The sequence below is a fragment of the Scyliorhinus torazame genome, chromosome 3 (genome assembly GCF_047496885.1).
Source record: "Scyliorhinus torazame isolate Kashiwa2021f chromosome 3, sScyTor2.1, whole genome shotgun sequence".
Classification (NCBI taxonomy): domain Eukaryota; kingdom Metazoa; phylum Chordata; class Chondrichthyes; order Carcharhiniformes; family Scyliorhinidae; genus Scyliorhinus; species Scyliorhinus torazame.
Genome location: NC_092709.1, coordinates 7769188 through 7785812, shown reverse-complemented (window position 1 = coordinate 7785812; position 16625 = coordinate 7769188). Strand labels below are relative to the sequence as shown.

The window sequence follows — 16625 nt, the reverse complement described above, 5'->3', positions numbered from 1 at the left end:
GTACTGAGGGTGTGCCGCACTGTCAGATGGTCAGTACTGAGGGAGTGCCGCACTGTTAGAGGGTCAGTACTGAGGGAGTGCTGCACTGTCAGAGGATCAGTACTGAGGGAGTGCCGCACTGTCAGAGGGTCAGTACTGAGGGAGTGCTGCACTGTCAGAAGGTCAGTACTGAGGGTGTGCTACACTATCAGAGGGTCAGTACTGAGGGAGTGCCGCACTGTCAGAGGGTCAGTACTGAGGGAGTGCTGCACTGTCAGATGGTCAGTACTGAGGGAGTGCCGCACTGTCAGAGGGTCAGTACTGAGGGAGCGCTGCACTGTCAGAGGGTCAGTACTGAGGGAGTGCTGCACTGTCAGAGGATCAGTACTGAGGGAGTGCCGCACTGTCAGAGGATCAGTACTGAGGGAGTGCTGCACTGTCAGAGGGTCAATACTGAGGGAGAGCTGCACTGTCAGAGGGTCAGTACTGAGGGAGTGCTGCACTGTCAGAGGGTCAGTACTGAGGGAGTGCCGCACTGTCAGAGGGTCAATACTGAGGGAGAGCTGCACTGTCAGAGAGTCAGTACTGAGGGAGTGCCGCACTGTGAGAGGGTCAGTACTGAGGGAGTGCCGCACTGTCAGAGGGTCAATACTGAGGGAGAGCTGCACAGTCAGAGAGTCAGTACTGAGGGAGTGCTGCACTGTCAGAGGGTCAGTACTGAGGGAGTGCCGCACTGTCAGAGGGTCAATACTGAGGGAGAGCCGCACTGTCAGAGGGTCAGTACTGAGGGAGTGCTGCACTGTCAGAGGGTCAGTACTGAGGGAGTGCTGCACTGTCAGAGGGTCAGCACTGAGGGAGCGCTGCACTGTCAGCGGGTCAATACTGAGGGAGCGCCGCACTGTCAGAGGGTCAGTACTGAGGGAGTGCCGCACTGTCAGAGGGTCAGTACTGAGGGAGTGCCGCACTGTCAGAGGGTCAGTACTGAGGGAGTGCTGCACTGTCAGAGGGTCAGTACTGAGGGAGTGCTCTGTGTGGAGGTGGCTGTCCGACCTCCCTGGCCGCAAGTGGCGCTGTGTGTGGAGGTGACTCTGCGGCTCCCTGGCCGCGGGTGGCGCTGTATGTGCAGGTGGCTCTCCGCCCTCCCTGGCAGCGGGTGGCGCTGTGTGTGGAGGTGGCTCTCCGCCCTCCCGGGCAGCGGTTGCGCTATGTGTGGAGGTGGCTCGTCTGCCTCCCGGGCCGCGTGTGGCGCTGTCTCTGGAGGTCGGCGCAGCCTCAGTGGAGTGCGGGGAGCGGCGGCTGCTGGCGGTGGGGCACCGGTGAGCGGTTCGGTCCGGGCTCCGATCCGGGCTCCATGGCCGTCAGCTCCAGGCTCGGTGTCTTCCTGAATCTGCGCGCCCTGTCCCGGACCTACAGCCTGCTGGTGGCCGGAGGCCGGAGTCCCTGTTTCCCCGCAGTGTCAGTGAAGGAGCCGCAGGCCCGCAGCGGGGCCTCGGCCTCGGGTGCGGTCAGGACCGGCCTGCGCGCCCGCTGTTCCCATCAGGTAAGGTGCTGCTGGCGGGGAATGTGGTCCAGGACAGACCGGGCCTGGCCCCAACATACCAGAGAAATACATCAACATATACACCCCCCGTATATACCCCCCCCCCACAACCCCCTCTCCATAAACACCCCCCCTCCATAAACACCCCCCCTCCATAAACACCCCCCTCATATACACTCCCCCCGTATATACCCCCCCAACAACCCCCTCTCCATAAACACCCCCCCTCCATAAACACCCCCCCTCATATACACTCCCCCCGTATATACCCCCCCCACAACCCCCTCTCCATAAACACCCCCCCTCCATAAACACCCCCCTCATATACACTCCCCCCGTATATACCCCCCCAACAACCCCCTCTCCATAAACACCCCCCCTCCATAAACACCCCCCCTCATATACACTCCCCCCCGTATATACCCCCCCCCACAACCCCCTCTCCATAAACACCCCCCCTCCATAAACACCCCCCCTCATATACACTCCCCCCCGTATATACCCCCCCCCACAACCCCCTCTCCATAAACACCCCCCCTCATATACACCCTCCCCATATATACCCCCCCCAACAACCCCCCTCCATAAACACCCCCCCTCCATAAACACCCCCCCTCATATACACTCCCCCCGTATATACCCCCCCAACAACCCCCCCTCATATACACCCTCCCCATATATACCCCCCCTCCATAAACACCCCCCCTCCATAAACACCCCCCCTCCATAAACACCCCCCCTCATATACACTCCCCCCCCGTATATACCCCCCCAACAACCCCCCCTCCATATACACCCCCCCTCATATACACCCTCCCCATATATACCCCCCCAACAACCCCCCCTCCATAAACACCCCCCCTCATATACACTCTCCCCCGTATATACCCCCCCAACAACCCCCCCTCCATATACACCCCCCCTCCATATACACCCCCCCTCCATATACACCCCCCCTCCATATACACCCCCCCCCTCCATATACACCCCCCCTTATAGACCCCCCAACACACAACCCTCCATATACACCCCCCATATATACACCCCCCCCGTATATACACACCAAACACGTCTGTACACCTCCCCACAACACCCACACTCATATACACCCCCCGTATATACCCCCCCCAACAACCCCCCCTCCATATACACCCCCCCTCATATACACCCCCCCCAACAACCCCCCCTCCATATACACCCCCCCCTTATAGACCCCCCCAACACACAACCCTCCATATACACCCCCCCGTATATACACACCAAACACGCTTGTACACCTCCCACACTCATATACACCCCCCGTATATACCCCCCCAACAACCCCCCCCTCCATATACACCCCCCTCATATACACCCCCCTCATATACACCCCCCCAACAACCCCCCCTCCATATACACCCCCCCTCCATATACACCCCCCCCTTATAGACCCCCCCAACACACAACCCTCCATATACACCCCCCCCGTATATACACACCAAACACGCTTGTACACCTCCCCCACAACACCCACACTCATACACCCCCCATATATACACCCCCCCCCCCCCCCCCAACACACAACCCTCCATATACCCTCCATACTCATTGGGGCTGGTTTAGCTCACTGGGCTAAATCGCTGGCTTTGAAAGCAGACCAAGGCAGGCCAGCAGCACGGTTCAATTCCCGTACCAGCCTCCCCGAACAGGTGCCGGAATGTGGTGACTAGGGGCTTTTCACAGTAACTTCATTTGAAGCCTACTTGTGACAATCAGCGATTTTCATTTTTCATTTCATTTCATATACACACACACCCCCCATATAGACACCTCCTGTATAGACCCCCCCCCCATATACACACATAAAACACGCCTGTACACATCCCCCACAACACCCACACTCGTATACACCCCCTAGTCATATACACCTTCCCCCCCCCCTCCACAACACCCACACTCCTATACCCCCCCCCTATACACCCCCCAAGACCCATACACCCCTCCCAAGACCCATACACCCCCCTCCCCCAAACACACAACCCTCCATATGCACCCACCCATATACTCATACATCCCCCACAACACCCACACTCGTATACACACATCCCCAACACACACCCACAACACCCACACTCTTATATGACACTCGTAGGGGCTGGTTTAGCACAGTGGGCTAAACAGCTGGCTTATAATGCAGAACAAAGCAGCAGCGCAGGTTCAATTCCCGTACCAGCCTCCCTGAACAGGCGCTGGAATGTGGCGACTAGGGGCTTTTCACAGTAACTTCACTGAAGCCTACTTGTGACAATAAGCGATTATTATTGTACACACCCCCAACACCCACAATCGTATACACACCCCCAACATATATACTGATATACACACACCCACACTCTTATACAAACACCCCCAACACCCACAATCGTATACACACCCCCAACACCCACACCCACAACATCCACACCCGTACACATCCTCCAACACCCACACTCGTGTATACACACACCCCAACACCCACACCCGTATACACACCTCCAACAGTCCAAAGATGTGCAGGTTAGGTAGATTGGCCATGATAAATTGCCCTTAGTGTCCAAAATTGCCCTTAGCGTTGGGTGGTGTGACTGGGTTATGGGGATCGTGTGGAGGTGTTGACCTTGGGTAGGGTGCTTTCCAAGAGCCGGTGCAGTCTCGATGGGCCGAATGGCCTCCTTCTGCACTAAATTCTATGTTAATCTATGTCTATGTAAACACCCACACTCATTTACACACCCGCAACATCCACACCCATACACATCCTCCAACACCCACACTCGTATATACACTCCCACACACCTATACACCCCCCCCCAACAGCGACACTCATATATACACACATCCCCTACACCCACAATCATACACCGCCCCCCCCCAACACCCACACTCGTATACACACATCCCCAACACCCACCATCATACACACACCCACAAGACCCAACTCATATACACAAACCCCCATCATCCACACTCGTGTACACCTCCCCAACACCCACACTCATGTACACACCCCCAACACCCACACTCATATACACGTATACACATACCCTCATCATCCACACTCATATATACACATACACGCATACCCTCAACATCCATGCATACCCTCAACATCCACACTCATATACATATACACTCATCATCCACTCTCCTATACACACCCAACACCCACACTCCTATACACATAACCTCATCGCTCACAATCATATACACATATACATCTACCCACAGCACCCACACTCATATACACATACCCTCACCATCCACACTCGTATACATATACTCAAAAACAGCTTCTTCCCCACTATTACCAGATACCTAAATGACCCTCTTATGGACTGACCTCATTAACACTACACCCTGTATGCTTCTGTTATGTAGTTACATTGTATACCTTGTGTTGCCCTTTTCTTCCCTTTTCTTCCCATGTACTTAATGATCTGTTGAGCTGCTCGCAGAAAAATACTTTTCACTGTACCTCGGTACACGTGACAATAAACAAATCCATCCAACCATCCATACACACATACCCTCAACATCCACACTCATGTACATATGCACTCATCATCCACACTCCTATACACACACCCCCAACACCCACACTCATATACATCCCCAACATCCACACTCATACACGCGCCCCAACACCCACATTCATATACACAAACCCCCAACACCCATACTCCTATACACACACCCCCAACACCCACACTCATAAAACCCCCAACATCCACACTCATACACGCGCCCCAACACCCACATTCATAAACACAAACCCCCAACACCCATACTCCTATACACACACCCACACTCCTATACACACACCCCCAACACCCACACTCATGCACCTCCAACATCCACACTCATACACACGCCCCAACACCCGCATTCATATACACAAACTCCCAACACCCACACTCGTTCACACCCACAGTCGTTCACACCCACAGTCGTTCACACCCACACTCGTTCACACCCACGCTCGTTCACACCCACGCTCGTTCACACCCACGCTCGTTCACACCCACGCTCGTTCACACCCACGCTCGTTCACACCCACGCTCGTTCACACCCACGCTCGTTCACACCCACGCTCGTTCACACCCACGCTCGTTCACACCCACGCTCGTTCACACCCACGCTCGTTCACACCCACGCTCGTTCACACCCACGCTCGTTCACACCCACGCTCGTTCACACCCACGCTCGTTCACACCCACGCTCGTTCACACCCACGCTCGTTCACACCCACGCTCGTTCACACCCACGCTCGTTCACACCCACGCTCGTTCACACCCACGCTCGTTCACACCCACGCTCGTTCACACCCACACTCGTACACACCCACGCTCGTACACACCCACGCTCGTACACACCCACACTCGTACACACCCACACTCGTACACACCCACACTCGTACACACCCACACTCGTACACACCCACACTCGTACACACCCACACTCGTACACACCCACACTCGTACACACACCTACACACACACACTCATACACACCTACACTCATACACACACACATACACACACACACACACTCATACACACCCACACTCATACACACACACACACACTCATACACACCTACACTCATACACACACACATACACACACACACTCATACACACCTACACTCATACACACACACATACACACACACACACACTCATACACACCCACACTCATACACACACACATACACACACACACTCATACACACACACACACACTCATACACACCTACACTCATACACACACACATACACACACACACACTCATACACACCTACACTCATACACTCATACACACACACACACACTCATACACACACCCACACTCATACACACACACACTCATACACACCCACACTCATACACACCCACACTCATGCACACACTCATGCACACACTCATACACACACACTCATACACACACACTCATACACACACTCATACACACACGCTCATACACACACGCTCATACACACACGCTCATACACACACGCTCATACACACACGCTCATACACCCACACTCTCGGCGCCCCCGCTCTCGGCGCCCCCGCTCTCGGCGCCCCCGCTCTCGGCACCCCCGCTCTCGGCGCCCCCGCTCTCGGCGCCCCCGCTCTCGGCGCCCCCGCTCTCGGCGCCCCCGCTCTCGGCGCCCCCGCTCTCGGCGCCCCCACTAGTATACACCCCCAACATCCGCACTCATATACACCAACCCTCAACACCCACACTCATATACACTGTTACTGATATAAACATAGTATATTGTACATTAATGTATTGTATGTGTAATATATGGCCTTATTTATTGGGTAAATATTGTTTATGTAACTGCAACTTGTATTTACATATAGAATTTAATGTTTTATGTGTAGAATTTAATGTTGTAAAATATCAAAGTGCTTCACTGGGGCAAATATGGAAGAAAATTGAACACCGAATACATAAGGAGATATTAGTTCAGATGTTCAAACACTCAGTTAAAGAGGCAGGTTGTGAGGATGGCCTTAGAGAACGGGAGAGGGTGGTTATGAGGGACGGTGTTAGGGTGTTCCGGGGTTTCAATCCCGGGCAGATGAAGGCCTGAGGTGGAGGAGTGTGGGGTTGGAGGAGGTCACCGAGATAGGGAGCGGCAAGGCCACGGAGAGATTTGAAAGCAGAGTGAGAATTTTGAAATGGAGATGTTGTCAGACGCAGCAAGCGCGAGGGGCAGGGTGAGGTATTAATATGTCAGCGTGTTATTTCACGTTATGGCTAACAATGAACTAGTCTTGGAAAGGGGGTTTGCAATAACAATCCCTGGAATGAAGAGCTTGTCCTTATGAGGAACGGTTGAGGACTCTGCGTCTGTACTCGTTGGAATTTAGAAGGATGAGGGGGGGATCTTATTGAAACTTAGAGAATACTGAGAGGCCTGGATAGAGTGGACGTGGAGAGGATGTTTTCACTAGTATTCTGGTTCGGCCAGTGAGAGGGAATCAACCATTTCAAATGAGTCCGAACAACTTGCAGGAACTCTCTGTGTTGCAAAAACCTGCAATGTTTCACTATCACTAATTTGCATTCCTCACAAGGACTATGTGGAGAGCAGGGCAGCAGGATTACTTTGGCGTTGATACAAGACTAAGGGAGGAAGTGGAGCAATGGGATTAGTTTGGTATTGATACAGGGCTATGGGGAGAGTGGGACAGTGGGATTAATTTGAGGATTTAATTTTGACATTCTGAATTCTCCCTCTGTGTACCCGAGCAGGTGCCGGAATGTGGCGACTAGGGGTTTTCATATAACTTCATTGCAGTGGTAATGTAAGCCTACTTGTGACAATAAAAGATTATTAAGAAACCAAGAGCATCATCAGACTGATGGGCCGATTCTTTAAAACAGAGATGAGGAGGAATTTCTTCAGCCAGAGGGTGGTGAATCTGTGGAACTTGTTGCCGCAGAAGGCTGTGGAGGCCAAATCACAGTGTCTTTAAGACAGAGATAGATAGGTTCTTGATTAAAGGGGGGATCAGGGGTTATGGGGAGAAGGCAGGAGAATGGTGAAGAGAAAAATCAGTCATGATTGACTGGCAGAGCAGACTCGGTGGGCCGAATGGGCTAATTCTGCTCCGATGTCTAATGGTCTTATGGGTTCAGCTTCACATCCGGGTTGCTTTTGGAGTCCACCCTTCACCACCTCATTCATTTCAGCAATATTGTCTGGAAGTGTGCACTACTTTCTATAACACACAACTTTAATTTTCTGTTCTTCTAACTCTTTGTCAGCCCTTTATATTTGCCCGTGGGATGTGATTGTCATTTGCAAGACCAGCATTTATTGCCCATCCCTAATTGCCCCTGAGTAGTGAGTCGGCACTAACTTTGCACCATAATCTTGCCCTGCCTCTGATTGTTCTCTCTCTCATATTAAAGTCCTAATTTATACCTTTAGCACCTCCAAACTATGTTTCGTTATCCTCTCTCCGTCTGCTTTCACCCTCCATAAACTGCAACTTGTTCAGAATGCCTCATTTATAGAATCATAGAAGTTTACAGCATGGAAACAGGCCCTTCGGCCCAACCAGTCCATGCCGCCCAGTTTTTACCATTAAGCTAGTCCCAGTTGCCCGCACTTGGCCCATAACCCTCTATACCCATCTTACCCATGTAACCATCTAAATGCTTTTTAAAAGACACAATTGTACCCACCTCTACTACTACCTCTGGCAGCACATTCCAGACACTCGCTACCCTCTGAGTGAAGAAATTGCCCCTCTGGGCCCTTCTGAATCTCTCCCCTCTCACCTTAAACCTATGCCCTCTAGTTTTAGACTCCCCTACATTTGGGAAAAGATGTTGACTATCTACCTTATCTATGCCCCTCATTATTTTATAGACCTCTATAAGATCACCCCTAAGCCTCCTACGCTCCAGGGAAAAAAGTCCCAGTCTATCCAGCCACTCCTTATAACTCGAACCATCAAGTCCCGGTAACATCCTAGTAAATCTTTTCTGCACTCTTTCTAGTTGAATAATATCCTTTCTATAATAGGGTGACCAGAACTGCACACAGTATTCCAAGTGTGGCCGTACCAATGTCTTTTACAACTTCGACAAGACGTCCCAACTCCTGTATTCAATGTTCTGACCAATGAAACCAAGCATGCCGAATGCCTTTTTCACCACCCTGTCCACCTGCGACTCCACCTTCAAGGAGCTATGAACCTGTACTCCTAGATCTCTTTGTTCTATAACTCTCCCCAACGCCATACCATTAACTGAGTAGGTCCTGGCCTGATTCGATCTGCCAAAATGCATCACCTCACATTTATCTAAATTAAACTCCATCTGCCATTCGTCGGCCCACTGGCCTAATTGATCAAGATCCCGTTGCAATCCTAGATAACCTTCTTCACTATCCACTGTGCCACCAATCTTGGTGTCATCTGCCCACACTACTCACACCCATTACTCTGTCCTCTCGTGCCCAGTACACCCTAACATTCTTGCCTTTGCCAGCACTTGCCTTCGATCCCGACCTCCGAGATTCAGCCCCACCCGTACATGTTTGTACACCAGCTCTGTTTTCAGTACCAGCTTCCCAATAACAACTAACTGCTGCAGCATCAATGGATCCTTCCACACAAAGACCCGACTGACAAAACGTTTACATTCAATCTGGCTAAGCAGGAGCGATGGCGCTGTAGTGGTAACATCTCTGAATTTGTAATCCATAGGCCCAGGCTGATGGTCTGGGGACACTTGTTCAAATCCTAGCACAGCAGATGATGGAATTTAAATTCAATTAATAAAATCTGATTCACCTCCGTAACGGTGACCATTAAACCATCATCGACCGTTGTAAAAACCCATTTGGTTCACTGATGTCCTTTAGGGAAAGAAATCTGCCGTCCTTACCCGGTCTGGCCTATATGTGACTCCAGACCCACAGCAATGTGGTTGACGCTTAAATGTCCTCTGAAATGACCCAGCAAGCTACTCAGTTCCAGGGCAATTAACGATGGCCAACAAATGCTGGCCCAGCCAATGATGCCCGCATTGGTCAAAGAATAAAACGAAAGCAGAATCCATGATGAAGCTCATTCTTATGCAGTTTGATTGTAAGTTTTCAAGTCACATTACACAGAGGGAGAATTCAGAATGTCCAATTCACCTAACAGCACATCTTTCGGGACTTGTGGGAGGAAACCTGAGCACCCGGAGGAAACCCACGCAGACACGGGGAGAACGTGCAGACTCCACACAGACAGCGGCCCAAGTCGGGAATCGAACCTGGGACCCTGGAGCTGTGAAGCAACAGTGCTAACCACTGTGCTATCTTTCATCTTCCCTTTAGTGTTTTGCTGAAAAGAGGGGCTATCCTTTACCAGACTGCTCATGGTATTCTCAGCTCTTTTGTTTGTTAATTTGCTAGGTTTTAAAAACAAAATGAACTCGAGAACCACAGTTTTCATTCCACAGAAATGTACTCTGCAGACCAAAGCTGGGCAAAGTTTCGCTGGAGTTTGGGACCACTCGCAGTTTTTGTAACTAGTTGCCGAATGGCCTGAGACATATATTAGCCGTTAACTGTGTGTTTCCAGTTTGCTGTGCTGATTGTAACCAGTAACTGTGCTTTATTCCTTGTTTGTGTCTTTTTAAATAATCTCCCGCAGGACACATTCCAACCTTACCAAGAGGAAGACTATCCCTCACTTTCTGACTATGTCCCAACTCCAGTAGAAATGGAGAGCAATGTGTTTGTCGTGAGGGCTCGAGGTCTGCCATGGTCCTGCTCTGCAGAAGATGTGTTGGGATTTTTCTCAGGTAAGGCATTCACTAAAATCTAGATAGCCTCCCTATTTACTTTCTCTCCCACGAGGCTGGTGGCACCATGACAGCTGGTTAATGAAGAGCTGTTTTTAAAAAAACCTGTTGTGCCACTCACTTTGTGTCGTAATGTTTTGCTGAGGAGTGTGTAAGTACCTCTCTGCTCACTGATCTAGATGGGTTCCTGGTCCAACAGTCTTAACATTTTTATCCTCATCCACAAATATTCATCCCTATTTTTGAAATTTTCTCCAGCCGTATAACCAGCTTTCCCCCTCAGTTTCTGGGGTTTGTGCGAGCGGCTGGTTTTTTTTTTTGCAATTGGGCGTAATTGCAAAATTATGAGGAGAGAATCTGTGTCCCCCGTGTGGGGACATTTGCTTCATGGCTGCACATCTTAGGGGGAACATTTCCTACCCCCGGGGGTCACGCGCTCCTCCACCTTTGAGCCTTCCCCACTTGGCTGAGGCAGCAATTGGTTGTTGTCCCTTCAGCTGACAAGGCCCCAAGTTCTGGAATTCATTCCTGAATGAAAGTCACCCATCTCTTTAAAGATAATGTTTAAAATTAACTCCCTCTACCTCTCCTATGTGGGGTGGTGTTTGATGACACTGTTGTGAAGCGAAGTAAATGCAGGTTTTGTCATTGTGGTTTTCTGCCGATGCCAGACAGTCATAAACTGGAAATTCCTGTCTCTCTCAGAGTTAGCTCAGCTTTTCGGCGAGTCCCAGGTACAATCGTCGATCTCTGCGGAGTTGGTGGAGGTGCAGCTGACTTTTGCTCTGCTCCCCTTGGCTAATAATCCAGATTACTACCCAGCAACCCATGCTGGAAATGTCTCTAAGTGGTTACCAGGTAGAGAAGAGATTCAGTCTCGACTGTGACGTCTCCCCTGTCACCCCCCACTGCTGCCATGATCAGATACGTTGTGAATAATTGACAGTTGACACTCCAGTGAAGTTGTGATGGGGTGTTGCGTTGCCAAAGGTGCTGTTTTTCAGACCACTCAAAACCGAGGCCCCTGTTGGCCCAATGTACTAGCCAAGGGCAACACCGTGGCACAGTGGTAGCACTGCAGCCTCACGGCGCCAAGTTCCCAGGTTCGATCCCGGCTCTGGGTCACTGTCCGTGTGGAGTTTGCACATTCTCCCCGTGTTTGCGTGGGTTTTGCCCCCACAACCTAAAGATGTGCAGGGTAGGTGGATTGGCCACGCTAAATTGCCCCTTAATTGGAAAAAATGAATTGGGTACTCTAAATTTATTTAAAAAAAATCAATGTGCTAGCCATATTAAATCTGAATTCGCTCAGTGAATTATTCATTTTTGATCTGACAGACAATTTCCTGTCTAGACCTTTTTGGGCAGAGAATGGGCAGCACGGTAGCATTCTGGTTAGCACAATTGCTTCACAGCTCCCGGGTCCCAGGTTCGATTCCGGCTTGGGTCACTCTGTGTGGAGTCTGCACGTTCTCCCCGTGTGTGCGTGGGTTTCCTCCGGGTGCTCCGGTTTCCTCCCACAGTCCAAAGATGTGCAGGTTAGGTGGATTGGCCATGATAAATTGCCCTTCGTGTCCAAAATTGCCCTTTGTGTTGGGTGAGGTTACTGGGTTATGGGGATAGGGTGGAGGTGTTGACATTGGGTAGGGTGCTCTTTCCAAGAGCCGGTGCAGACTTGGTGGGCCGACTGGCCTCCTTCTGCACTGTAAATTCTATGAAGACTATGATGCTTCTGTTGCTCCAAATCAATAATAATGACAAAAATGTACACTCGGCAAACCAGAGGAGTGTTAGACAGATTGAGAACATCGCAGGACCTGCCAGACCATGTAGTATGGTGCATTCTGAGATTCCAGAATTTAGTAGAATTTACATCTTCTACAGATCATTTGGCCCCATTGCTCTGTGCTGATGTTTATTATAATAATCTTTATTATTGTCACAAGTAGACTTACATTAACACTGCAATCAAGTTACTGAGCAAATTCCCTAGTTTATGCTGCACATGAATCTCTACCAACCCCCTCTTCATCTTGCCAGATCAGCATAATTTTCCAACAGCCAGCCATGTTGCTCCCAATGAGTCATTAATAATGTGTACACATATGTTCACAGTTCAGTAACACCTGTTTTGCTGGCTGGGAGTCCTGTTTTATGCTGGGCCTCTTCCATGTGTCCTTTTGTTCCTCTGAATTAGATTGCGGTGTTGTGGATGGCGTTAAAGGGGTGCACTTCCTATGCAGCAGAGGTGGAAAGCCAAGCGGAGAGGCAATTGTTGAACTCAAATCTGCGGATGACGTGAAAAAAGCTCTGGAAAAGCACAGGAAGTACTTGGGGCAGCGTTATATTGAAGGTACATTGAAAATGAACTTCAGAATCCTGGATTACCTGGCACATCTAATAATAACCTTTATTAATGTCACAAGTAGGCTTACGCGTCTGTTTATGAAATCTGTTCTTCTCCAATAGAATCGGACAGCACAGAAGAGGTCCATTCGGCCCATTGATCACTTATTTGAAACTGCTAACCAGTTAGTGCACTCTTGCTCTTTACCCACAGCCCTGTAGATTTCTCCTTGTGTATTGATCCGCTTCCCTTCTGAAAGGGAAATGTTGAATCTGTTTCCACCGCCCTTTCAGGCAATGTAGTTCAGATAATTACACGCTTGGTCAAAAATAAGTTCTCCTCATTTGTTTCTCTGGTTCTTTTGCCAATTAAATGTACAGACCAACATGCAGATTAGCAGCAGGAATAGGCCTCACAGCTCCACGATTCTGCTCCATTGATTTGATTGTACCCTCAATTCCACATTCCCGCCTACCCCCGATATCTTTCAGCCCTTGTTTATCGAGAATCTATCCAGCTCTGCCTTAAATATATTTAAAGATTCTGCTTCAAATGCCTTTTGAGGAAGAGAATTCCACAATGACCATCTGAGAGAAAACATTTCTCCTCATCTCTGTCTTATCAGAGCGACCCCATATTTTCAGACAGTGACCCCTAATTCTAGATTCTCCAACAAGAGGAAACCTCCTCTCCACGTGCACCCTGTCAATACCGCTCAGGGTCTTGTATGTTTTAATCAAGTTGCCTCTTACTCTTCTAAACCCCAGCGGATGCAATCCTCGCCTGTCCAATCTTCCTTCATTAAAAAGCATGCCCATTCCTGCTATTCTCTGCTTCCAACACATTTACATCTTTCCTTAACTAAGGGGACCAATATTGTACGCAATATTCCAGATATGGCCTCACCAATGTCCTGTATAACTGAGGCATAACCTAATGACTTTTGTATTCAATTCCCCATGCAATAAATGATAACATTCTATTAACTTTCTTAATTACTTGTTGTATCTGTATACTAGCCTTTTGTGATTCATGCACTAGGACACCCAGATCCTTCTGCATTTCAGAGCTGTGCAACCTTTCACCATTTAGATAATGTGCTTTTATTCTTAGTGTCAAAGTGGAGAATTTCATATTTGCCCACATTACACTCAATTTGCCAGATCTTTGTCCATTCATTTAACCTATCTCTGTCCCTTTGTAGCCTCCTTATGTCCTCTTCACAACTTACTTTCCTACCTATCTTTTGTGTCGTCAGCAAATTAAGCAATCATAATTTCAGTCCCTTCATCCAAGTTATTTAAATAAATTGTGAAAAGTTTGTGAAAAGCTTTGACAAAGAGTCATTGGACTCGAAACGTTAGCTCTTTTCTCTCCCTACAGATGCTGCCAGACTTGCTGAGATTTTCCAGCATTTTCTCTTTCGTCGTGGAAAGTTGAGCCCCCAGCACTGATCCCTGTGGCACATCTTGCCAACCCAAAAAAGAGCCATTTATGCCAATTTTCTGTTTGCTGTTCGCTAGTCAATCTTCTTTCCATGCCAATATATAACCCCCTACACCATGAGCTTTTATTTTCTGCAATAACCTTTGATCAGGTACCTTATCAAATGCCGTCTAGAAATTGAATTACAGTACATCCACCGGTTCCCCTTTATGCACAGCACATGTGACTCCTTCAAAGAATTCCCATAAATTCGTTCAGCATGATTTCCCTTTCCAAAACGATGTTGACGGTTCCTGGTTCCTGTGAATTTTTCGAAGTGCCCTGCTACAACTTTAATAGTAAATTCTAACATTTTGCCTCTGACAGACATTTAACTTTAAGCCTGTAATTTCCTGCTCTCTCTCTCCTTCCCTTTTTGAATAATGGAGTTTACATTTGCTATTTTCCAATCGAATGGAACCTTCCCTGAATCTAGGGAATTTTGGAAAATTAAGACTAACACATCAACTATCTCACTAGCCACTTATTTTCAGACCCATAGGATGAAATTCATCAGGATTCAGGGAATAGTCGGCCTGTAACTCCCAACAATTTGTTCAGTACCAATTCCCTGGTGTTGTAATTTTCCTGAATTCCTCCCTCCCTTTCAATTCTTGACGTACAGCTATTTTAGGGATGTTACTTGTATCCTCTATAGTGAACACCAATACAAGATACGTGTCAATTCAGCTGCCATCTTCTTATTTTTCATTATTAATTCCCCAGACTCAGTTTCTATCGAACTAACGCTCACTGAAATGAAATGAAATGAAAATCGCTTATTATCACAAGTAGGCTTCAAATGAAGTTACTGTGAAAAGCCCCTAGTCGCCACATTCCGGCGCCTGTTCGGGGAGGCTGTTACGGGAATTGAATTGTGCTGCTGGCCTGCCTTGGTCTGCTTTCAAAACCAGCGATTTAGCCCTGTGCTAAATATCAATAGAAACTCGTACGATCTGTCTTCATATTTCTAGTTGGTTTTCTATCGTACTTCCAATATTTCCCTCCTTATTAATCTTTTAGTCATTCTTTGCTTCTCCTTATATTCTGCCCAATCTTCTGACCTATCCATCTTTGCGCAATTGTATGCTTTTTCTTTTAAGTTTGTTACTATCTTTAACTTTTTTAGTTAACCACGGATAGTGGGTCCTCCATATAGAGTACAACGATACAGAATTTAGATACAGAGCTTTTAGTTTTGTTCATTTATTTATTATTTTTGTAACCTCTGGTCTTATTTGCTGGCTTACTCTTAGATTTTTGCTCTCTGTCCCTTCCTATCATGGTCTGTTTATCATTCCTCATATTAGTATCTTTCTCTCTTGCCTTGCATCTACACTAGCTAACCGCAACATCCCCCTTGCTCCCACTATTTAGTTTAAATTCTTCTGTACTTCCCTACTTATGTGGCTCGCTAGAACACCAAGCCCAGCAATGTTCAGGAGTAGACCTAACCAGTGGTACAGCTCCCACTTTCCCCAGGACTGATGCTGTATGTCCTCCTCTTAATCTACTCGCATAATGAGCTCTCATTGTGTTGTGCCAGATACATAGCAGAGTCTCCCATGTGTTGTCACTGCACTCAGCCTTTTTTCCCCTTTGCTGCAGCAATCCCAAGGGTGCTGTTGTGTGGTGCTTGTTCCGTCTGCCTGGGGAATGGGAGGGAGAGGCTGGGTTTGCAAGGCAACATCCTGAAAGCTCGGTGAAGAGCGAAAGAAATGGGAGCTGGAATGGTTCTGTGATTACTGACTTTTGTCACCGGTTATTGTGCTTCTGCCCTGCAAACATGCTTGGAAGACCATGTCCTGTGGTACTTTGACACGCTCAGTGGGAACCACATGTAAATAATGTTTCTAAAAATTTAATATTTAGCAACTCTGGCAATTGAAATAAAACATGCATTTGTCTTTGGTGTAACAGTCAGATTTT

General features: G+C 48.6%; 1 protein-coding gene across 1 annotated transcript in view; it reads left to right on the top strand.

Moving 5' to 3' along the window:
* Positions 1 to 1251: 1251 nt before the first annotated feature.
* The window catches only part of LOC140408276 (G-rich sequence factor 1-like), a 32331-nt gene continuing 16957 nt past the window's right edge, over positions 1252 to 16625 (top strand). The window contains exons 1-3 of the mRNA XM_072495253.1: positions 1252 to 1519; positions 10714 to 10864; positions 13062 to 13217. Of these exons, the coding sequence (XP_072351354.1) occupies positions 1331 to 1519; positions 10714 to 10864; positions 13062 to 13217 (496 nt within the window). The 5' untranslated portion in view covers positions 1252 to 1330. The remainder of the gene's footprint in view (positions 1520 to 10713; positions 10865 to 13061; positions 13218 to 16625) is intronic.